The sequence below is a fragment of the Leuciscus leuciscus genome (assembly GCF_965113295.1).
Source record: "Leuciscus leuciscus genome assembly, chromosome: 23".
In the NCBI taxonomy this organism is placed as follows: domain Eukaryota; kingdom Metazoa; phylum Chordata; class Actinopteri; order Cypriniformes; family Leuciscidae; genus Leuciscus; species Leuciscus leuciscus.
In genome coordinates this window covers 13,370,885-13,396,472 of record NC_138747.1, presented here as the reverse complement: position 1 = coordinate 13,396,472, position 25,588 = coordinate 13,370,885, and the positions used below count along the sequence as shown (strand labels likewise).

General features: G+C 37.7%; 1 protein-coding gene across 4 annotated transcripts in view; it reads right to left on the bottom strand.

The window, feature by feature from the left end:
• atp2b4 (ATPase plasma membrane Ca2+ transporting 4) overlaps positions 1-25,588 on the bottom strand; it is a 130,463-nt gene that overhangs the window by 72,793 nt on the left and 32,082 nt on the right. For all 4 annotated transcript variants that reach the window (XM_082156097.1, XM_082156094.1, XM_082156096.1 and 1 more), the window contains exon 2: positions 88-431. In XM_082156097.1, coding sequence (XP_082012223.1) covers positions 88-283 — 196 coding nt within the window. In that variant the 5' untranslated portion in view covers positions 284-431. The remainder of the gene's footprint in view (positions 1-87; positions 432-25,588) is intronic.

The window sequence follows — 25,588 nt, the reverse complement described above, 5'->3', positions numbered from 1 at the left end:
CATATCGCCCAGCCCTACGCACCAGTGCTTTCACCCCTCTGTCAAGTGGTTGTGCATGTGTAGGTGTAGATCTTCACGGCTTCTTACCCTCGATAGGTGAGGTCTTGAGCCTGCGGCAGATCCCTTGCACGTCTCCATAGCATTCTGCAATCTTGTTGACCGCATCGCCACTGCGGAGCTCCATCAGGTCACGGAGATGCATTGTCGTGCAGCCAAAGTCCCCATCGTGGTCAACCTCGGTGACCGAGTTCCCCGGTGGGTGGTCTGCAGTGTTGTTAGCCATTTTGAGTTTCAGTCACGGCTCACGATGTGGGACTTCCAATCAATTAGCTTGTAAACGTAAGACTGAGTGATGAAGGAATGCTTCAGGTTGGTGATACAATGTTCCCAAGTTCAAGGGGTCTTGCTGTGCGAGATGTACCACAGAGAAACTGGAACAGAATGAGACAGACAGGTTTTAAATTATTTTGTAAATTAGCTGAAAAACAGTTTGAACATTTTGTGACAGAACAGACAGGAAATGTTGACACCATCTAAATGCAGAACACTTGTGCTTGTGAATGAAGCATCATGTGATAAAATGGTGGGAAAAAGACAATGTTATGAAATACAGATTTTGTTTATTTATTTTTTTTCCACACAGCAGTTCACACAACCTTGCTTGTGCGCTTTAACACTCACAATATACAGATGCAACCTATACAATGTACCAAATTTGCACATCTAATGGGAATCTCCATCTCAGATCCAGTTTCTATCCTTTGCAATCATACATAATTTACTCCTGGAGCAATCCATAGTTTGGGAGCAAATAAGTGTTTACTGTTTTGTCACCAGTCTCCAAGCCCACAAAAAAACAGAAGAAAGAGAGGGCACTGGGTTCTAAATAAGCTGGCAGTAAAAAAAAAAAAAAAAAAAACTCTGGCAATATCAGAGATAAGGGGTTCTGTGTTGCTGTGAGATACGGGAGCTTCCAACTCTGTCGGGTTTTCTTATGCACACAGAATATGAAAAATAGAGGTCACTCTTTGATGTGTGCTAGCAGTGATCCGAGTTGAAATTTTGGACTGGGATTCATCTACCAGTGCTACGGCCAATTTCCCACTATCACACTTGTACAGTCAGTGATGGTAGCCATAAAAAGCAAAGCGCCGGATACTGGAAAGCCCTGAGGTGGATTTTAACCCAGATTGAATTACGGTCCACTCCTTCAGCATCAGTCAAGCTTTAGCCTCACTGTACACTGCATTGACCTCTTAACCTCAGAAGAGATATCAGACCAGGGTGGTTTTATTCTGAGCAAAGTGACCTGATTCTTGTATTTAAGCATGAATGAACTGCCAAGGTCAATGATACTTCCCTCTCTTCAGCATTATTTTATCTCTGCCGCTAAAGGTCTCATCATAGTTTAAAGTACCTAAACTGAGGTCAAATTTTAAAAACACATCTTCATTGTTCTGTTTTATGAACAAGTGTGTGTTTGAACAAACTGAATTAGACAGGAGAGAGTACAGCTTATTGAGTTTAGTTCTAACATTAGTACTAATGTAACGGATGTCTGTAAATGTCTAAATGCCACAAGAACAAGCTCTACAATGTTTCCAAACAAATGTCATCCATTGCCCAAGGCATTGAGAGAGGTCATTACCAAGCCTTCAGATCAGCAGAGCACATAAAATGTTTGAGTGCTTCTGTGGAGGAAAAAAATGAAATAAAGCAATGTCGCATGCCATGATTAAGAGGACCCGCCCAAGTTCATCTCATAGGAAGTTCATAGTAGGAATAGAACTGAGAACTCGATTATTACATTTTATAAGGAAAAAAGCCTGTGCAAAACTCACCACTACGATATTAGTGTTGCAGGTGGTTTAGTTTGTTTAGGTTAATGTTTCTATGTGGTTGTTTGGGTTTAATTCTACCTAAGAAATATCATCAGTATTCTTTCCTTTCAAAGTCTTCAACCAAAGTTTGAACCAAACAGAGTTTTGAACATACAATTTTTCAGTTAATATTTTTTCAGCTGTTACTCTTTAATAAAAAATGTATTTACATCTGCATCCCAAATCAAGTTTAAGCTACTGCTACTGTCAACTCAAGCTACTGTCAATTGTGCATTTCCAAGAGATTCATCTTTGCAGCATGAACACCTTGGATGAGTTACACACCAAAGTTCTAATTTTAGGAGTTTGTTCAAGTTCCTAAACATAATTATGAGCGATAGTAATAGTGATGCTTGCCATAGCAAACACCACTTATGTAAAAGCTTCGCACTAGGGATGGGAATGTTTTGGTACCTCGAGATTCGATTCAAATCGATTATTATTAATCAATATATAGATTGATATGATATATGCATAGATCTGATTCTAGTTTACGGTTTTGCATTACTTTTCCTATTTGACTGTGGTAAACAGTTTAATAGGGCTTGAAGAAAAAAAACCCCACCGAATTAAATGTGAACCTTGAAATTTATCTAGATTTTCTGGCTATTTTAGTCAACCAAATATTATTATTAAGCTGACTTTATATGACTTTAAGCTGATTAAGCAATCATTACACACATGACTGGCAGTCTTCTGTAACAAAGTTCTGTAACTTCAGTAACTTTTTTATTTTTGATATTAAAAATAGGAACAAAGAAACAAATTACAAACAAATTTTCCGGTACAGGTTTATTCAGTAAGAAATTCTACAGAAATTGTATAATCAAATGTAAAAATAAAACAGTCTTCACTGTATGAATTAAATATAATTTGATTCATATTAAAGATACAAAAGTGATTCAGTCAAAAACATTAATTAACATTAATAAAAGAGACAACAACAGTTTATGAGGCTGCTGTCCCTTTAAGAATGAATGCACGGATCTAATATACAGTTACATATCTGATTTTCTCCTAACCGTTTATGCACACATTAGTGTTGGGCGATATGCTCCATTTCCATATCGTCAGCCTGTGAGATTGGCGATACACGATATTACCGTGAGGGGGGCGGGGCTTACTTATTTGATTATTAACTTGCTTATTTACTCATTAATTTGCTTGTTTTATTACTTCATTTTATATATGAGAATCGATTTCTATTTTGTTAGCAAAGGTTGAGTGTTTATTAATAGGCTAAATCAGGTTATTTCCCGGTATAGTGAAGTAAAAAAAAGATCCTAATCATTTTTAGAATTTTTGAGTATTTCAACATGTCAGCGGGATATATTATCCTCTCACACCGTTACAGATGCAGCATTTTGACTGTACTTCTGCACGAGATGAGAACACGTTTTAATAATTTCTTCAGTCAAGAAAGAGTCGGAGTTTGCGATATATGTCCTCCTACCAGTGCTCTCTCTGTCTGGATGCACTTCACACATGCACACTTTAATAAGTCCAAAGAATGCGGGTTAATGTGTTTTAAATGCCAGGAGAAATCAGAGTCGGCTAAGGGGCAAAAATCTAGCTGAGTCGATCGGTTTATACTTAAACTTATGACTTGACTCCGATAAAGGAATGCGTTTACATGACCACATGCATTGTCAGTTTATTCAGCATAATCGGGTTAAGAACGTGCATGTAAACGCGCTCATTCCCTGAAAGTGAAAGCAGAAACGGACTGAGCTTTCGGCATCTGTCGCTGCATTAACGCCTCATTCTCTCAGAGACGACGATGGATATAACGGTAAGGCAACTATCTTAATTTACTGGCTTAATATTTCTCTTGTGGACCTACATTAATGACAGTGAAAAAAATAGAATAATATTTCTTGTTCATCAAGTGTTTGAAGCTGCTTTTGATTTTCACAGATGGCAGAGTTGTGCTGGGTTCGTGAACTAAAGACTGTTATTAGGCCTATATCATTTTGGTGATATTATTATTAATATTTTGTAATTCTATTGTTTTTAGTGTTATTAGTTATTATATAATTATTATTATATAATCATATAACTATATGTTTTGTTAATGTGCTATGGAAACAAAAGACTGAGGAACAAAAATGCCGTTTTCATCTTGGATCTAAATGATGCGTCTGTTAAAACAAGCACTCTTGACAATTTGTGAATGGGTCACCTTGCAATTCAATTTTGATGTGGGATGTAGTTTTTTAGTTAGGATGTAGTCATTTTCTTAGAGGAGTCCTCATACACGCATGTCGGTGATGTCGCAAGTGTTAAGGCCAATTTATACTTCTGCGTCGGGTGCGCGTAGAAGGTACGGCGTAGCATACGCATTGACGTGTACCATACGTCGTACCCTTCGTCGTACCCTGACGCGCACCTCCTCAAAAATGTAACTACGCGTCGCGGCGACGCGGACCGCAAGATCTGTGATTGGTCGGCTGGATAGCATCGCGTTTCCTCCTACGCATTTCCGGAATGATCTTCTGCACTCTGCACCCGCCGCCCACCATTTTTAAATTCCGAAGATCAGTGAAGAGCCATGGAAATAGACCAAGTGACCGAGAGATTGCTTGAAGAAGTGCGGAAATACAGCCATCTGTATGACTCCTTCAGTCGCCATTGCTCGTAGAAACCTAAACTCAAAACAGCCGCGAGGAATGTAAACACAGTGGAACATTAAAACCCACCCGCGCCAACTAGCGTTTCGGAGGTGTAACTGCAGAGAAACACAGACATTCGCAGAAGTATAAATGCTCACGACGGCGTCGCCTACGTGCGTAGCTACGACGTACACTACGGCGTACACTCGACGCAGAAGTATAAATTGGCCTTTAGGCTATGCGGTGAGGTTGTTATGAATTTAGGCAAGGCAAATTAATTATAGTTCCTAATATTAATTTAATAACAATACTAACTTTATAATAGTAATAATAATAATAATAATAATTTAATACATTAATGGTAAAACGAGCCAATTATCGTATTGATATCGTCAAAGGCATCTGCCATCAGCGATACCTCTGACTATCATCGATACACGATACTATCGTCTATCGGCACAACCCTAGCACACATAGGACATAACAGACGGTTTACACGAATACTCCACACAATGTGCTTTTTGACATCATTGAGTGTGTATTTGACCATGCAAGCACAAAAAGCTTTGAATGAGAACTGAATTCAGGATTGCATGCATCTGAGAGGTGGCATCTGTGCACTTAGGCTGTGTCTTTCAGCGTGAGCACCACATGGAGTCCTTTTTCGCAGCTTATTGTGATTAATAACACTAACATGTCAATAACTTTAAGTAGTACTGCTAAATCGAGATTTGAAATTTGTGAATTAATGCGAACGAATCAGATATATGGCTTGCTACGATAGTCGGTGTTACCGGTGTTCAGAACCGGTTACATCACTTATTTGATCAAATTTGTCATTGTACGGTTTTGTTATTGTGTTTTTCATTAAGAATAATAGGCTATTGAACTCACAATTCCCACCACAAAAATGGCACTAATTTAAAAGCTAAACTAAAATACGCACGGCCATTCATAATGGTGCATGGCCACGGGTGCGGAGAGAACAGAACAGAGCGAGCGTTTTCAGTTAAAGTAACACTAAGTAGCTTTTGCTCTCGGGGTCCCCCTACAGTTGGGAAACAGTATTGTCTTCTACTACTGTCGTAAAATCTGTCACGGTTACACCAGGGGATACACGTGCATTTGTTGACAAGCCGATACCCCCGAACTCTGCAGAAGGAGTTCTCACGTCTTGGGCAGACTGCCTGCGTTGCGTGTGAAATGTCTTCATCCCAGGTACAGTGGCATATATTTCAGCATGTCATATGAATATAATTTCATGGGTTTTATTTTTTTTCAAACGCCAAAAGATCGCGTAGCTCACGTTTACAAGCCAGCATCATTATAGTAGCCTATTGGCTACTGTTTTACAGAATGCTAATTCAATTCAATGTTTGTGTGGTAGGTAATAGCCATATATCATCAATATTATAATATTAAGCTACCATAGATGAATCTGCAAAGTGGAAAAATCGATTTGCATTATAGCCTGAGGCAAGACACTTTCACCAGAAAAATAAATAAACAAACATGACTATCAGTCTGCAGTCATTAGGCTACTTAGCCTAAAGTATAATTTTGTCCGTCTAATCATGTATTATTTACTTGCAAGAATGTAGCTCCTACCAAACTCCTACACGCTGTTTAGACATAGGCTTACTTCTGACTTTTTTTTTGTCCGTTGCTGCTTTGGCCATGACAAAAACATACGCACGAAAGCCATAAAACAAACGCTGGTTGGCCTCTCACGTCCAAATTTGACGAAGTGGTGGGGGAAGTGACGTATGCCATAAAGCAGTCGAATTTTGTAGTTCTTTTTGTGCTCGGGTTCCTACCCGAACCCCGAAGTTACGTAGTGCCAGTAAAAGTGATACAGACCCCGTCAGGCTATGGCAGATGTGTCATTCAACCTATTGTAAGTCGATGTACCATCACAAGGGTCTTGGAAATATATTATGAAGGTTGAAAAGCTACATAGTGTTGCTTTAATTCCTACTTCCATAGAAATTAATAGAAAACGCTCGCTCTGCGCCGCACCATTATGAATGTCATGCAGATGTTTCTGCCGTGCAGTGAGAATTCTTACCGTCACATCCCTAATATATATAGGGTAAATCAAATAATCGATCAATCAACATTTATTTATTAAGCACATTTAAAAACAACACAAGTTGACCAATGACAGTGTAGTCTAGTAACATGGAGCCAAAACCACACGCTAATACAAAACAATCCACCCTTCATCGCCTCCGTAAAATTAAGATTCTCATGCCACCTTTTTATACCGAAGAATCACCCATGAAAAAACAATGAAAAATAGGGCTGTTTCCAACAACATCATACTATACAAGTGGGTGGTACAACATTCTATGAAAAATACTACAAGATAACCATTCGCCAAGGTCATACTGCTTAACCAATCTAACAACAGCCCTTTTGTGTTGAGGCCTGACAGTTGCACTGACTTTCACAAAAGAACGGTGCATTTATCACACAGTCCCTGAGGTGCATTTAACAAATCATTTTAAATGCTTTGAGCTTTCTTACAATGAATTTAGAAGATGAGCTCAGCCCAAAAAGCCATTTGCATGCATCAAAATGAAACAGCTGCAGGCTGGTGTAAGAAGTGCAATAGGCCTGGCATATAAAACCAGCATTTTCGCTCTGGGTGTAGATTTGGTGAATGTGCAACCAAATAGGTCCAAAGGTTGTTAGCTGACACAACATGGTTGACAGTTTAATATATGTGGAAGAAAAGGCCTACTGTGGGCCATTCCATGTGAGCACAACTTAAATATTTATGTCTATTTTAAGGCTGGGTAAAATATTTTGAGATTATGTTCTGCATTTGAATAATCACAATTAGGGCTGTGCGATATAGCTAAAACATTTATCACAATATAATGTTTCATATCATTCGGTATCGATAATTATTGCATTTTTTTATAACCTCTTACTTTAAGACAAGCAGAAAAGTTTGAATTTAAACCACTGTTTTTTATTTTATTTATCCACATTATTAAGGCAAACAACAAATATTAGTTTTAGCAGTCAAAAACAAAAATATGTAAACAAAAATATCTTCTTTATGTCTTATATTAAGATAAAAAAGTAAGTGTTAAAGAAACTCTTGAACTTAAATAAAATGTTACAAAATGAGTACAATGTTAAAGTGTAAACGTTGAACAAATCAAGGTAAACTTTGAGGTAGATCAACATCTGTAATAAGTAGGGGTATAACAGTTCACAAATTCACGGTCAGTGGTGTCACTGTTCGGTACGTTTTCAATATAGCAAAAAGAAAGAAATGCCAGAGAAATTTCCTTGATTTAAAAAAATATATAATTAAAAGAAAATTATTATTAAATTTTTTAAATAAGTGTGAGTTTTCCTACATCTTGAAACTTAAGTTTTATAAATGGGGGTAAACTTTGAAAGATGAACAAATAATGTTTTGGTCATCATATTAAAAATAACATTTAAATGTGATAATATTTGAGTTTTGAAGTGTTGGAAAAAGATGTGACACATACTTGAAAGCATTTTATTATTCCTGCCAAACTTCCATGGTTACAGTTTGTGTTACTACATTAAATCCATGGTGAATGTTGCAGATCTGTGGACTTAAAGCCTATAGTTCATTCATGGCACAATGTTTATCTTGGTTTCCACATCAGCGCTGTTTGATCCATTAATAACGGAGAAATTTGAATGTTTCTCACACGATCTCGCAGCGATGTTATTACTTCAGTGGCGAATTCAAAGGCTTTCTTTACTGGATCTCTTATCGTTGTGTAGTAACAGTGTCGCTTGATCAAGATCGGCTGGGGCTACACTGACATTAGGGCTTTGAATTTTGCCCAAAAATCATATTCGAAGTTTGTTTGTTTATTAATATTCGAATATTTATCAATAATATTTTGACAGAGATAGCATGGAGTCGATTCTGGCCAGCCTCACCCCCAATCCTCCTCCTCCTCCTCCTCCTTGTAACTTGTAACTTTAATTGTAAGAATAAATCTGCATTTTTTTTTTTTACAATAAAGACTATCCAGTGTTATTTTAGATTTGCTTACTTTGTTAAATTGATGTGGTATTTCTTACATTAATACTACTGTTAGACCTACCTGAAAAACTTTAGGCACTGTTTATTTGTTATTTTATTACTGACAGTTCACTATTCAATTAAAGGTTTAAAAATCAAGCTTCCTTGTGCTGTGTGTAAGCTATTGTATACTGAGTTATATATATATATATATATATATATATATATATATATAGTGGTGCACGATATATCGGCCGCCGATATAATATCGGCCGATATGGTAATTTTTTTACACATCGGTATCGTTCCGATGTCAAAATATGGCCGATGTGAACAGGCCGATATTTGACGTGTGAAGTTGAAGATGAAGTTGACGATGCTGACTCGATCTTAGCAGTAGTGAATGTGCCTGAGATAAATACACATTTCATACAGATGACATAAGCAGAGAACAGTCTGTTTTCTTTCGTTTTGAATTGTTCTGTTTAAAAATAGACATTTCAAGCTTTCTATATATGTCTCCGGTCTGTGAGGCAGGTAGATTTCGGTTCATTTATGAGACGCGCTCCAGGTTCACGCGCCCTCGCCTCCGTGTCCTGATTAAATATTTTCTACTATATTTACTTCTTATTTAATTCAATCCAGGCAATTGGTTGATGAAACATTTATCAAAATTAAGATACAATTAATACAAAACGAAATTACATTTAAAGACAGGCTTTTTGTGCTTTCTGTTTGAGGTCTCTGTGAAAGTTTTAAAGCAGTCTTAGTGGCGCTTTCAGAGCGCTCACGTCAACTGTCCCGTCCGTAACATTGTTAACGCAGTCCAGTGCGACTTATGTTTTTTTCCTCTTCATGACACATTTTTGACTGATCGTTTTTTGACTCGTAGATATTTGAATATATTGCTTGATATTTGATACCCGTTCGAATTAGATTTTTCTCAAAAGTGACAGCACGTGTGATTTGTGGATTACTGATAAGCGCGAGTGGAGAAACAGGCGTTTATTGATTCATTCTCAGTGTTGAGAAACGTAGCCTTCATGTGTTACGTTATTGTATTAATTATAACTAAAGTAGCCTACCTAATTATGTTACATATTTATTTTGTATGAAAACTAGCGCGTTTGTTACTTATGGATTAAAAAGTAGGCTACCGTTGTATCAGTGCTGCGCGAGCTCTCTCTCTCACAAACACGGACGCGCGCACACACAGAGAGAGAAGATAATTGTAAAATGAAAAAGGCTAAGTTAAAATTTTGTTCTTGCTTGTTTTTTTTCTGTCAAAATATCAGAAAGTATTTTGTATTATCCATCCGTGTTTTTAAAATTCGTTAAATGACGGACGTTTTACTGTTAACACAGCCCATGTCGGATTCGTCTTATAGCCTAGGCTACTTGTTATTATTTTTTAGAATGATTCGTTATGCTATTATTGGACTCCTGTCTATTCATTGTCAACTGTTTTCTATAAATATGTTTGTATTGGCTAACATTTATTCAGTTAATGAGTGTCCTGTTTAAAATGTGCAATGTTCAAATGCAAAGACAGCACGTCACAAATAGAAGCCCTTTTCCCTGTGGTATTTTTTAGTATCATATTTGGATATTGGAATAATAAATAAAGTAGCCTATCTTAATTTTACACAATGTTCCTGTTTTTTTTGTTTTTTTTTACTGTTTTCTAAGGGTTTCTTAATTTTAGACAAGTTGACCAGCACACATTACTGTATATGCAATGCAGTATAATGCATGTGTGTCGTATGTGACATATTTTGCACACAGGTAAAGGTGCCCAATATCAGTCATTTCTAAAGTAAAAAAAGAAAAAAAAAGAAAAGTGTTTTGGAAAATAGCTCTTTATTTAATAATCATTAAAATTTGTTTTCTATACAGAGATATCGACATCGGTAAATATCGGTATCGGCCATAACAGCAATATTAATATCGGTTATCGGTATCGGCCACAATTTTCACATCGGTGCATCACTATATATATATATATATATATATATATATCATGTCTCTTCAGAAGACGGATTAAAACGCTTGATTTATTTGGATTACAGTTAAAATGTGTTGCACTTTTTGAAACTTGAAAACACAGATTGACAAGAATTTCAATGGATGGACAAAATTATTAAGAGATATTAAAAGTATTTATATGGCAGTATACATGACAGTTTTTCCCTGAGATACCGAAAATGGTGTTGAATATCAATATTTTTTAAGGTATTGTATCAAAGTTAGAAATGTCAGTATCGTGACAACACTAATCCCTACATGGCCTTCTCATTTTCATCAATAAGCATACATTGGCACAAACTGTACAATAAAGTGGTTACTAGGGTATTTTTTGTGGTACTGTTTAAGTATATGTATGTATATCAAACTAAACCCAGCACTTATTGTATTTATTAGTATTTTATCATAAATTACTTAAAGCATATAGAATAGCACTTTACTGGTTATATAAATATGTATGTGTATCTTATATCTTGTATTTTGTATTAGATGCCCTGTCTGAAAACTGTGGTATCTCGTATCTCGTATAATATGTTTGTTGAATTTTATGGCGTCTTGTAATTACGTTGTACTATATTTAGTGTCTAGTCTTGTTATTTGATACTGTGATGACCTGACGGGGGACTACAGATGTAAAGTAGCCCTACGGGCTAACTCTGGCATATTTACACTGCTGAAAAGCTAAGATGTTCATTAATATGCATTGTCCCTCTTAAATAAACAAATAAATAAAAAAATATAATATATAAAAAGATGCTAAAACCAAACAAAGAAAGCCTGACTAAAACAGACACTAGTGACAACGTCAAGGGAGGAGTTGGGTGACTTCACTTCCTACAAATGGGTCTTTATGCATCCCTTCACCATGACCGCAGTCTCCATGACCTCATATGAAGCTGCAAACATCTGATTGCAAAGCAGAATGTTGTACTGGCAAGATGACACAATGGCCTGGAGGTCCTCTTGCTTTGATACACATTTACTATAAAAAGTTATAGCCTTTAGAAAGTTCATCAGTAAATTGTAGTGCACACAAAGTCAAAATAGATTTTAAAGCTCATTTGGCTAGTGATGCTCAACATAAAAGCATTCATTCCCTGTAGCAGTCACCAGACACTTGGTTAAGAAAAGAGAGGTTGGCGTCTGCTTAATCTCAGCGGTGGTGGAATAACGTGGCTGTGTAAATGGAGAAGAGGGTGCACAAAGTAGTTCACACTCCACATCCCAGTGTGAGTTTGAGGATGGTAAGACACTGAGAGGATTAAAGCATCTGAGCTCGGGCTGTATCGCTATGGCTGACCGTGTGGATCAAGCTGGAGAATATGGAGGATGGGGAGTGGTTGTGGTGGTGATAGAGAGGGGCTGCGAGACACCGGGGGAGTGCAAAAGTGGGCAGGGACATCCGGGTGAGTGGAAGATGCCAAAGTAAGGGAGGGAGGAAGGAAATAAGAGTCAGGCATTGCTGTGAGATTAAAGTGTATGAGCAGTCACTGGTAGGCAGCAGATGTAAATCATGGCCACATCTGTTTCCTCTGCTGTCCTGCAGCAGTGGTGCCAGCGAATGCCTTTAAGCCCCATATCCGCCTCCACTCCGCTGGGGCTCTGCAACACCACAAAACCTGCGCTGCCCCACCACTTCTTCTTTTCTTCAGTCTTTGTCTTTCCTCTCTCTCTCTCTCCACCCTCATTCTCTGTCTCTATTGGCTTTTTATAAAGAGTGACTCATCAGTCTACATTGCATCTCAAAAGTTTCAGAGTAAAACATGCAAGTTAGTGCACATCTAAAAGACAAGAAAACATCTCAATTCCCTGCAGATGAAGCTGCTTCATGCAGTCAATGTCTAACAATAATGCTCTTGTTCACCGCTGAAATGTCTGCCGAGTGCAGTCTTTCAGCCATTACCAAAAACCCAATAATGCTGCTTTACCGTTTTAGACTGAGTGTGGTAGTTTTATCTGCCTTTAATCAGAAAGTGAATCAAATTAGGCAGCTACCTAATTCACCTATCAAAATCATGTGGTAGAGAGCCAGGCGGAAATCTCAACTTTACATACTATATGGCTACAGGGAGATGCAATGAAGCAAAGTAGGCAAGTCCAAGCCATCAAAGCCAGAGGGGTGAATCAAACAGTCTGATGCACTCCCAATAATTAAAGGCGGAGCACAGGAAGGAAGCAGCTTTTAAATTACCCCTGAAAGGATGAAGTTCAATTCAGGTGAGGCGGAGGGGAAGCCGTTTACAGGAGTATGCTAAAAGGAGGACGGTTTATTTTTGAGCATCGGCTTCATTTGTAATAAGCGAAAAACATCCATTTGTATCATGGAACTGGCTTGGAGGGCTCACAGACAACCAGCAGCTCCCTGGGGAGAGTGAGACACATGGTGTGCAAATAAACAAACCACGGCAGGAACTTGTGAACTCTTATTTTGTAATGTTGGAAAAGCAACAGATGCCCAGCACAGAGTACATAGTTAGTCATTTTTAACCCACAAAAGGGGGTGCTGACCAGTCAATAGCACAGCAATAGACAGGTCATCCGTCTTTGCTTCACTCAGCTCCTAAATTTCAGCTTTTCATTCATCAGCTGCCCCTAGATCCCTGACAGGGAGAGCGAGAACCAAATAAGCTGTGGCTGAAACGGATGACAAGGAGGGTTGATTGGAAAAAGGATGATCGTGGATGTTCATCAAAGTAGACAAGGGATGTCTTTTTTTTTTTTTTTTAAGGCATGGCTGGAAAACAACTGCAAGAGATGGACGAGGAGGCATTTTGACAGAGAGGGAAAGACTGGGACGTGAGATGGAAAAGGCGGCATGCCGAACAGACAGATGAGCTGTATTAAAAAGGGAAAGAAAAAAGGACAGAAAAGGATTGTGCTTGGTTGTGTGTTTGTGTAACAGGGGGCGTGTAATTGGATGCGGCCGGGAGTGAAACACTGTGTCTGTGTGTCGAGGCGTCAGCCTGTGCCCACCCTCCCTCTGACTGCAGCCACACCTGCCTTGAATACTAAAGCAGCAGAATGCGGAGTCCTGGACCCAGCTGCTCGCTCTGCACCAATCCAGTCGACTCACACTTGATGCACACACAAAACCTTTAACCGAAAGGATGTAACACACCATCAAGTTGCAACATGGCATTGTAGTCTTTACTGAGTTGTGTATCCCATAATTCAAGGGTGTAGTATACTAAAAATAACTTATACTGCAACAGTGTGGTAGAGTGTAGTATGCAGGAACTGCTCCAAGTTGCTGTTAAAAAACAGGGTACAGTGTCTTGGGTAAAAATTTGGGCAAAACACTATTAGTAAATGAGCACAACAACTTTCCCTGTGAAACTGGAAGTTATTTTTATCTAAATAAAGTTGCACATTCAACAAACAAGCCTCACATAAAAAAGCTTCAGGTAAACTTTGTGCAAACACCTAACCATATTTTTTTAAATTTAGGCCTGTAACTCATCTCACACAGTGTTGGGTGTAATAGTTTACAAAGTAGGCCAAATTGATTACTTTAAACAGGATGCACTATAGTGGTGCAGGTATGACATCACTTTCTTAGGCCAAAATGCGGAAGCGAGTTAGCATTTTAGCACTTCCGGTTCCATCGTCCCAAAGTCAATGTTTTTTTTGAACGGGGTTTTGGTTAAATGGATGAAATGGTGAATAGAGTTGTTGGAAGCTTAGTGGTGGTGACGCTGAACTGTGGGACAGTGGTGTCGTTTGTTTATAGCCTACCTTTAGCTTTTTACTTCTGGCGATTGCATTTAGGCTTCAGAATTTGTGTTCATCTGTGATAATTATCTTGATGGACAACACGTGCAAGTATCATAAACTTTTGTTGATCACAGAGCTTGTTTTTAGCGATAACCCAAAAGCCTATGGGAAAATCCTATTGGGTTTTTTCTCGAGGGAACCAGTTTGATGCAAACTGCCGGTTGGCCTACAAAGTGACGTCATACCTGCACCACTCTATATACGCCATATGTACAAAATAGTATAGAGCATAAAAATATTATATCAGTTTTAATGAAATTAATACTTTTATTTAGCATGGATGGATGCATTAAAATTTATCTGAATAGATACATTTTAATGCATCTATTTAGATAAATTTTTTACGTTTGTCCATTTTGCCATCACATAAATAAATTAAGTTTTAAACCATTAAAATTGAAAACAAGTTTTTTTTTTAAAGGGCACCTATTATGACTCTTATCACAAGATGTAAAATAAGTCTCTGTTGTCCCCAGAGTATGTATGTGAAGTTTTAGCTCAAAATATGAGCAAAGCATGTTTAATTTGTCATTTTTTGGAGCTCAGAAAAAAATGCTGTTTTAGTGTGCATCCCTTTAAATGCAAATGAACTGCTGCTGCCGGCCCAGGGGGCGGAGCATCACGAGCTCACGCTCAGAGGCAGGACAATCTCATCTGATAATATCAGAACAGAAACTCTCAGTTGCGGTGTTCATTTCGACTCGGAGTCGGACAATAATGCCCACAGAGCCAGAGAATATATGCTGTATGGAGATAGAACAGGCATAGTTTAGTTTAATTATGGTTATAACTTATTTGTCATCTGCTTTTATCCACTATTAATACAAGCCTGCTGTAGCAAACCCCGTCTGAATGATGACCAAAATATACTGACGAGTTCAGTGAAGTTTATTGTACATAACACAAAAGATGAGCGTTAGTTTTACTCCAGAGAATCACTGTAAGAGCTGAATAAACACAGTAAAAGAAGTGCGCATTAAAGTCTTATAAACTCTCTCTCTCTCTCTCCCTTTCATTATCATCAACATACACAGCGAATTACACAAAACACTTGTTACAACTAACAGTAAACAAATATATACATACCTTTTCAGTGGGTGCTTAATAAACTGGTAAACCTTATATCCGTAAAATGACTCGATGAGCTGTCATAAAGTGCGTGCTCTCACTTTCATTTCTGCCGTGGTCAGTAACGTTAGGCCTATCGCTCCAGAGACCGTAAGCTGGATCACAAACAGTACTGATCCATCCTCGAGTAACAACGAGAGTAAATGAAGACTGATATGTTCATTCTTACATCCAACAACAAAACACCTCAATCGCTTAGGAGACATTCTTGTCTACAGCTGCTCAAGGGTCAAAACAATGGCAGACTCTGTGTCCAGCTCACTCAGGGCGGGTCTATGCTCAAACTGCAGTGTCAATCAACAGTCGTGGGAGGGGCCTGTGCAAAGTTACGTCACATTGCCCCGAATCTGAGAACAGCTTGTTCTGAGACAGTGCTTATGATTTATGGGGATTATAAAAAAAAGCACTGGGTGGATTTTTATCATTATAGGGTGGGTGTGTACACACACTGCCAACACACATTTATGTTCAAACACCATGTAAAAGTGAATTTTGCATAATAGGTGCCCTTTAAATTGTAATAATATTTTACAATTACTGTTTTCACTGTGTTGTACTATTGTTTTTGATCAAATAAATGCAGTCTTATATTAGGGAGCATAATATATTTATTTCAAAAACACAAAATCTTACCAACCCCAAACTTTTGAACATTATAAATTAGGGCTGTCAAAGTTAGCGTGTTAATAACGCGTTAACGCAAAATCATATTAACGGCACAAATTTTTTTAACGCGCGATTAACGCAGCGCGTATTTTCTGTTTGACCTGTGGCCCAACCTCTAGTTGGAGAAATGGAGATACACAGTGTTGCCAACTTAGCGACATTGCAGACCCCTTTAGCGATTTTTTTCCCTTCAACAAAGCGCCCAAACCTTATTTAGTTTCTGAGAATCTACCGGTACCGCTGGTACTGCTCTCTCAGCACGCGCATGCACCTCTCGCTCTCTCTCTCTCTGCGTCTCGCACGGAGGAGCAGCGCTTTAATTCAGTTAAGCACAGATATTATGTTGCTTCTCTAATTTTACAAGTATAGCCGAAATCAGAGCACAGATATCGTCTTTATCTTATGTGAATTTGATTTCACCAGACGACGGCTCGATTATCAGAATTGTTGTGCAGATTAACTTAACACCTTGGAAGGGAGAGCTGGTTATGTCTTAATGGGTCGCGTTTCAGTCACCATTTCAAATTCATTCCGTTGTTTGACAACAGAAACAGTAAAATATACCAATGAAAACAGTTTTATTGAGAATTTAGCTTCATCAAAATGGGCACAGAGAGAGACAAACTACAATGTAATAATAAATAATAAATGTACATTTAGCATTTTCAGAAGAGCTGCTTGTGTTAGTAAATTGCTCAGTGCAAAGAAAGAGAAGTAATGGTAACCTGGCTTTTTTTTGTTCTTTCTACATGTGTCTAATAGACATGAACAAGTTCTTTGAAAAACATCTACGACCTTTGAAACATGTCTCGTCCTTATGCTCTACATTGACTATGGTTTCAATAATAAACATACATTTGCATAAAGCATCTATATTTATCCATGCCCACGTTGATTAGAGTATTACAAACTTGAAAAGTATTAATTTAAGGTACATTTAGAACAAATAAAAAAAGTGCGATTAATCGCGAGTTAACTCATGACAATCATGCGATTAATCGCGATTAAATTTTTTTATCGATTGACAGCCCTATTATAAATACTAAATTATATATTATTAAGCGAGTCTTAAAGGGTGGCTAATGTATCATAGGTAATAGACAAAAAAGACAAAAAGCATGCACACCTAAATGTCCAAAATCAACCAATACACTGATAAATAAAGTCACTTTTATTGGCTGATTTTGAACTGATTTTGTGCATAATTGTGCATAATGTGACAGTTGAAAGACGCATGCCCCCTACAGGGATGCAGCGATTAACCGCGATTAAAAACGGCTCAGCTACACCGACTGTTTCTGTTTTACTGAACGGAACTGTTGCAACTTGCACAAAACGAAAACAAAGTTACACCAGCGGTGCACCAGCTTGAAGTGCTTATCATAGACAAGGAGGCTACTACTGTACACACTTGATTAACTTATGGTAGAGGGACTCAACAGCGAAGCTTTATTTCCACCAAAGAAACACCTAAAGTCAGCAGTATATTTTCTAACTGAGCCCTCAACATAAGTTTAATGCGACCGTTATTTTATATTTCCATGCCAACACGTCATGCAGCCACACTTAAGATATGTATCACGTTTATTTCATTTTTTATTACAAATATTTTTAAAAACTTGTTAACTATATCATGAATTATATGATATATTCCGATTGTCAAATATGTGTTTTGTATTTTAAACAACTTTATAATGATCATGTTTGTTAATATAAAGGCAATGAGTTTGCAATTCAAGAGGATCTGCCGGATCAAGTAAATTCATAAATTTTTCCCGAAATTCATAAAAGTAAGTGGCCAGTGAACATGAGAGAAGAATAAACTTTGTTTCATACAAAATGTGTATCTGATATGAAAGAAACACTTAGTCAAATTATAATTGAAAGGATTATTATTGTAGCTTCCAAATACATTGGTTTATGAAATTTGAATTTAAACTATAAAATGTCATACATATACACATATATGTATATGTATGTGTGTGTTGAACATTCTAAATCGCACCGTGTGATCATATGCGTCAATTAAAATCAATTGTGTTCCAGGGGTGAAAGGGGCAAAAATTGAAAAAGAGTGTTTTTCACGTGGCTCCGACTCTGTTAATAACTCTGCCTAAGAGATGTTCTCAATTTCTTTCTATATTTTTTTCTAAAGCTTCAAACAAACAAACCAAAATAAGAGACAATTTTCTCAGGCCACATGTAGAATTAGATGAATTATTAAAAATATTATTAAACTGAATATGACAGTTGATGACAATAACAGTTCAGTTTATTCCCCTCATACTGTCACGGATGTTTTACTTTCTTTAATTCCAAACGGAGAGATGGAAAATTGTCTCTATTATTATTTTGTGCTGTATTATTTGGTTACCGTGTTATTTCTGCTTCAAAAAGCAGCAATAAATAACACAAACATTTAAAAAAAATGTCATGTGATTTTATACATTGTTGTGAAATTAACGAATGCATAATTACAGAGATAATCGTGAAACCGTGATTATTCCTCAGACTATATTCCTCCCAACAAAATCTGTAATCGTTGCATCCATAGCCCCCAACAAGGCATTGTAAGAGAGATGCAGTCACCCACCAAACACCAAGAATACCCATGCAACAAGCTACCAATGAAAGAAGAAAGAAAATACTCAGAAGCCCTAGCAAGTTTTGCATTTGCCAGTATCACTCACTTTTTTTTTTTTTACTGTACCTTCAACTTGAAATGGACAAAGTCATGTTTATATGGAGTCTAGATTAGATGGGAGGTAAATCCACACCCATCTCTTTCTGAGAGAATACTGTGAGAGTCTGTGTGTGCTGGGATGGTGGGGTTGGCATGAACACTGACTCACTGACACAAACAGCTTGATTGCCTGAAAAAAGCCACACACTTTCTGCAGTCATGTGACCCAAGGGAAGTAGGAAATCCCTTACACAATCTAAGAATCTCTCATAGCTCGACTAAAAGACGGAAGCAAGGGAAAACGGGAGAAAGAGAGAGAGATAGAGAGAGTGTGGGGAGGGGGATAGAAGAAGCAAGGGTGTTTTGGTTGAAGAGGAAAAAAACAAAAGCAAGCACAGTTACATCAAAAGCTTCAGAATGCAGAGAGAGCGTTGAGGAAGAGAGTGAGCGGTTTTGCTTTCTTGTTATTTCATGAGCAACATGCTGAATTCATTGAGGCGTCGAGCACAGATATAGAGCTGCGTACAAAATCTTTGTGTAAACAACCAGGTCAGTAGAAAGCAATTAAACCCACCATTAGCAGAGCGTGGGTAGCAGAGAGATATCATGCCACAGGAGTGCAAGTAAGAATAAAGACACAAATCAAACATAGAAGTGAAAAATTACATAAATACATTTAGCCAGCCAAAAGGCCTGGGGGTAGAGGTGTAGTTGGATTCGGTGAGATGGATTGCACACAGGTGCAAACAAGGCAAAGGCACCAACTGTTTCTTCTAATGCTAAACTCTGCTCTGCCCATAAAACTGAGAAAAGAATTTGTTTCGCAGTCTAACACCACGTCCTAACAAGCAACACAATAAGATTCCTGTGACAAACACTTTGTCTATCCAAAATGCTGCATGAGACACAATGTTTTATCTGATGATTATCAAGTGTAATACTTTTAATCATTTTTGTTGTGGAAATTCAGGGATTTGTCATATACCGTACTGTTCCGAATATAAGACTAATTTTATTCTTGAAAAATTAGGTCATCTCATATTCAGGATCTAGACTTGTACATGTCAATAATAAATACACAACAACAGAGAGGGCGCAAAATGCGTGTAAAACGAGTGTGCCCCTCACGATAAGGTTGGGCCGATAGACTATGCCATTGTCGATGGCTGACAGACATCACGATGTTGAGCCGGCATCGTGATTTAAAATACTCTAGCTGACCCCCCAGGAGGAGTTTTTTTTTTTTTTTAAGGTGACCATTATTTTAGAACGTTTCCCCTTATTGTTTCCATGGTGACGCATCATGCTTGTCACAGTTTTATCATTTAATGATGTTGATGTCTCATCGTCTCGTCTTAGTCATGGGGAAAAAAGGTCTTCAACAAACATTTTTTCATCATAGATTTCGTTAACGAAATTAACACAAATTTTAAGGCCATTACTCCAGTCTTTAATGCCACATGATCCATATTGTGTGATGTCACATGATCCATTTCTAAAATGCTGATTTGGTGCACAAATTATTTTTTTCTTATTATTAAATGTTGAATACATTTCTTAGTATTTCTTTTTATAAATGTTGAAAACTTACAATACATTTCAAAACAAACTTTCAAAACAACAGAAACAATTACTGACTCCCAACTTTGAAACTGGAGTGTAAAATGTAAAAATAGAGGAAATGAGCTAAATTAAATATCCAACATCTGTCATTATTGTTCTAATAGTCACCGATAATGACCAATATTGTATTGATTTTCATGTGGCCCTAAATTATATTTTAGTGTAGGCAAGGCAACCTGCTTTAACGATGCAAAATTTAAACCAAGTGACTGAAAAATAGAAGCACTGTAATGGGGGAAATGTTATGGCGATTCTAAGGGCCCTGATTTGAAACTGGGGGAGCCCTGCATTTTCTCACGAAGGGACCTGGAACCATGGCAATAATCTGCTCTGAGGGCCCTTTAGTGGTGACAAAACACAGCGTTGCTGGTCGTTGTCACAGTTAGTTAGAACAAAAACTGAATAACACAGAAGCTTGACTTTATCGCGTCGCATCTGGTGAGTCACACCAGAGTTTAACCTCATGCTCCAGCTATGGACCTTCCTGACGAGCTACACTTATTTATGGGAGAGGAGCACAATCATTAGAAGCATTAGTGGTAATGAACCTTATTACAACTGTCATTAGAGTCTGCAATATGTTTGTCTGTTCCTGGAGCTACAAAAAACCCTTTGCTGGCCCTTGAGGAGAGTTTTAACCAGAATTCAAGGGTCTCTCAAAAGAAAATGTATTAATTTTCACAACAATAGCACAAGGGCTCAACTAATAGGCTCTCACAAGATGGCAAACACAGTGGTCATTTCTTGTTTCTCACCTAGATGTGCAGACATAATACAACCTGAGCCACGAGTCTCTCTGGATTCCCTGGCTGATGGAAGAGCAAACAAGGCTGAATGACAGAAGAACAGGCATCAAGAAAATGAGCACAATTCTGCGGAGAGCAGGAGAGATGATAAAGTTGATGCTGCCGACAGAGCGTCATGTTTTGGAGCCCTTTTGATATCACAGATGATGAGGACCTAGGCACACCATCACTGGTTGTTTGTAAAATACTCTTTGCACATTAGCCACATAAGATGTAGAAGGAAAAAGAGAAGCAGAGGGGAGCAGTCATGTTGATCGACACCTCCCGGCAGAGAGTTGGCGCATCTTGCCAAATTCATGAGGCTTGTGACCTGCATCAAGCCTGGATGTGAGAGTGGTTTGTTTCAGAGGAAGCCAGTTATGAGGATAGGACAGGGTACTCCTCAGGCTCTGAAACTGAGCATCAACATCTGACTATAATCCTATTGAATGAAATCAAGTCTGTGATAACTTGAGTTTTTACTCTGCTGCAGAAAGTTCTGAGGGTAAGAAATACTACATCTAAATCAAGTAGCAAGTCGGTAGTGGTCACTTCTGCAAGCTGTGAGTTTAACGTAAATCTAAATTACTGAGAGACATTTTAAGCTCTGGATTGCACCGGTACATAATGGTCAACAGGAGAAAATGAATACAAGTTTTGGTGATTTCTTCCAAGAATTCCTAAACAGCTTCTGCAGACCAGGAAAATAAAATAACTTTGCATGATGAGGAGCTGAACGATGCATTTTTAAGCAGAGCATGTATAATACAGAAATCAGCCTGGCCTATTCAGTTAATACATGTCGAAATTAATCGTTTCTACGATGCATTGTGATGCAGACAAGGACGATTCGGTATCGGTTCAGTAATAGACCATAACCGATTATAATGTACTGACGCTTTTCTGACGTCATTTGTCACGTACGTGCTTTGTCGCGGTAGCATACAATGGCAGAGAGAGGTGAGACGCGAGTGCGAGTAAACAAAAAAAGCTCCAACTACTTTAAAAGCCTACATCTGGGCACATTTCGGCTTTCATGAACAACCTGGTAAGCTCGACCTGCCGAAGACACACGCTGTGTGCGCTCATGTCACGCACAAATAGAATATGCAGGAGGTAATAACTTGATAAACCACATTAGCCGTTTTTTACCCCGAGCTGTTAACACCTGGCAGAGTATGACTGCTTTAAGCGGATGAGCTCCAACGTCACCCGAATCCGCAGCCAAAAACAAATCATCCACCCACCCCAATAATTTTCTCTGATTTAAGTATACGCACCCGATGGTCAAATTACAATTATTCTGTGTTGTTATGCGTGATTATAAATGGATGATCGTCACCTTCAACAGCGGACTCGGTGACGGTTGATGTGCGCATCTTTAATGGTAACATAATAGACTGATTAATGAGCGCTGCTTTTAAATGAACATTTCTTTAAAACAAAATTTATTTGACACATTTTCCTTTTCTTAATTGGATAAACAAGCTTTACTCTCTTGAAACTTAAACTGGAATGTCACTGTGACTTCCCGAACAGGCGAGCACACGCACACACACATCACTTCTCAAGTAAAATTTAAAATTGAGGATGCAGTGCATCGTGATATCGAATTGAGACCAGTGTAGATTCACACCCCTACTAAACAGACAGTGTTATATGTAAGAAAGTACAGTACCATTTAACAGTTTAGAGATCAATTAGGGCTGGGCGATAAAGCGGTATCGGTATTTATCGACGGTACACCATTGTGAACTGGCTCTCCACATCATGTTGACTGAAGGTGTGTTCCATTCAACCATGATTCGTAAGTGGACTGTGAAGTTAAAGATGGCGCGACCACCACAACGTTGGCCAACATTAAAAGGCAATAGTAATGAAAGCGGAACGAAAACTGCGCTACTCATTATTTTGTGCTTCACGCTCAGTTTGGATCAATGTCAGTGCAGCGCAAGCCGATCTTGATCAAGCAACACTGTTACTACACAGCGGTAAGAGATCCAGTAAAGAAAGCATTTGAATTCGCCACTGAAGTAATAACATTGCTGTGAGATCTAGTGAGAAACATTCAAATTTCTCTGTTATTAACCGTAGATCTCTATTAGATCAAACACCGCTGACGTGGAAACCAGGAGAAACATTGTGCCATGGATGAACTAGTTATAGGCTTTAAGTCCACAAATCAGCAACATTCCATGGATTTAATGTAGTAACACAAACTGTAACCAAGGAAGTTTTGCAGGAATAGTAAAATGCTTTCAAGTATGTCACACATCTTTTTCCAGCACTTCAAAACTCAAATATTATCATATTTAAATGTTATTTTTTAATGTGATGACTAAAACATTATTTGTTTATCCTTCAAAGATTACACCCATTTATAAAACAATATATAACAATATTCAATATGTAGGAAAACTAATTTTCTTTTAATAAAAATGAAAAAATAAATTTAAATCAAGGAAATTTCTCTGGCATTTCTTTCTTTTTGCTGTATCAAAAACGTACCCAACCGTGACACCAGATTGTCGTATCAAACCAAACCGAACCGTGAATTTTGTGAACCATTACACCCCCACTTATTTCAGATGTTGATCTACCTCAAAGTTTGCCTTGATGGTTCTGCGTTTACACTTTAACATTGCACACATTTTGTAACATTAAGTTCAAGAGTTTCTTTAACACTTACTTTATCTTAATTTAAGACATAAAGACAATATTTGTTTACATTTTATTTAGTTTTTGACTGCTAAAACTAATATAAATTGTTGTTTGCCTCAATGTGGATAAATTAAAAAAGTGGTTTAAATTCAAACTTTTCTACCTGTCTTTAAAAAAAAAAAAGGTTATAAAAATGTCAATAATTATCGATACCGAACGATATGAAACATTATATCGTGATAATTTTTTTTTGCTATATCGCACAGCCCTAAGATAAATACAAACTTTTTTATTAAAGAAATGTATACTTTTGCTCTGCAAGGATGCAATAAATTGATCAAAAGTGACAGTCAATATTAGAGATGCACCGATTGATCGGCTGGTGACCGGAATTGGCCGATCTTCACGTGATCAGACAAACAGTGGAAGTAACTATAAAGTTTACTCTATTCTTCTCAGTTCACCGGCCACTTTCTTGCATTTATTTCGGGAGAAACTGATGAATTCACGTGCTGTAAATCCGACTGACAGGACAACATTGCGGCGCTCATCTCATGTTATAGATCAAGATTATTTATAAAGGTTTTTAAACGACCAAACACACTCACTTACACGTATTTGAGAATCGGAATATCAGATAGGTTAGTTGATGACATGGTAAGCAAGTTTGTGAATATTTTGAACAAAAAAGGAAAAGCGAAATAAAAGCGATACATCTGTCATACAGTATTATTGTGGTTGCGGTGTATCGCGTGACGCGTCGCCATGGAAACATTAAAGGGAACGTTCGCCTTGAAAAAACTCACTCTGGGGGTAGGGGGTGGGGGTGTCAGTTAGAATATTTTAAACTTATGCATGAAAGGGTTAAAGAAAAGATCGAAAATAAATATTTGTGTGTGCTGTGTAAAGTGGTTAGAAAATAAATAAATCGGAATCGGCTAAAATCGGTATCGGCAGGTCAAACTCAATGAAAAATCGGAAATCAGAATCGGCCTAGAAAATTGTAATCGGTGCATCTCTAGTCAATATATTTATAATAATTGTAACAAAAAAAATCGTACAAAAAAAAATCCATTTAAAAGAAAAAAAAAAGAAAACTTTCTATTTATCAAAGAATCCTGAAAAAATATATCATGGTTTCCACAAAAATATTAAACAACTGTTTAATCCTGCTTTTCTTGCTTCAATGCATCTGTTAATCAAAATACATTTTAAATTGCGATATGGCTTAGGGCAGCCCAGCTTAGTCCTACAAAATTCTGTGGGAAACACTGAAGTTTCACAAACCGTTTCAGATGCAGCCAGAATGCTACACAAACATCAGATTTAGACATGCCTTGATGCCTTCCATCGTCTGCATACTGCCTGCTAATTTTTTCACCTTTCGGACACACCCAAAGAAAGCATCAGTCTTACCTGTGTCAAATCATCTGAATATGAACTATTTTTAATCTCACCTCTAATTATTCAATGAAATGATTAGCAGGAACAGTGATTCGGCAGGCCTAACCGGAACGCCGAATCCCTGACAATATTCAAGAAACAGCTAAAAACCCATCTCTTCCGTTAGCGCTCAACTGCATCCAGAAAACAAATCTAAGCTTTTACCATTCCTTAATTTATCCCTGTTTTAACTTGTACTATTATAAACTATGACTGAATCTTTGTATTACCTACATTTCTCATGTTTATTGCCTCTCTACAATGAATCGCTTGTTGTATTC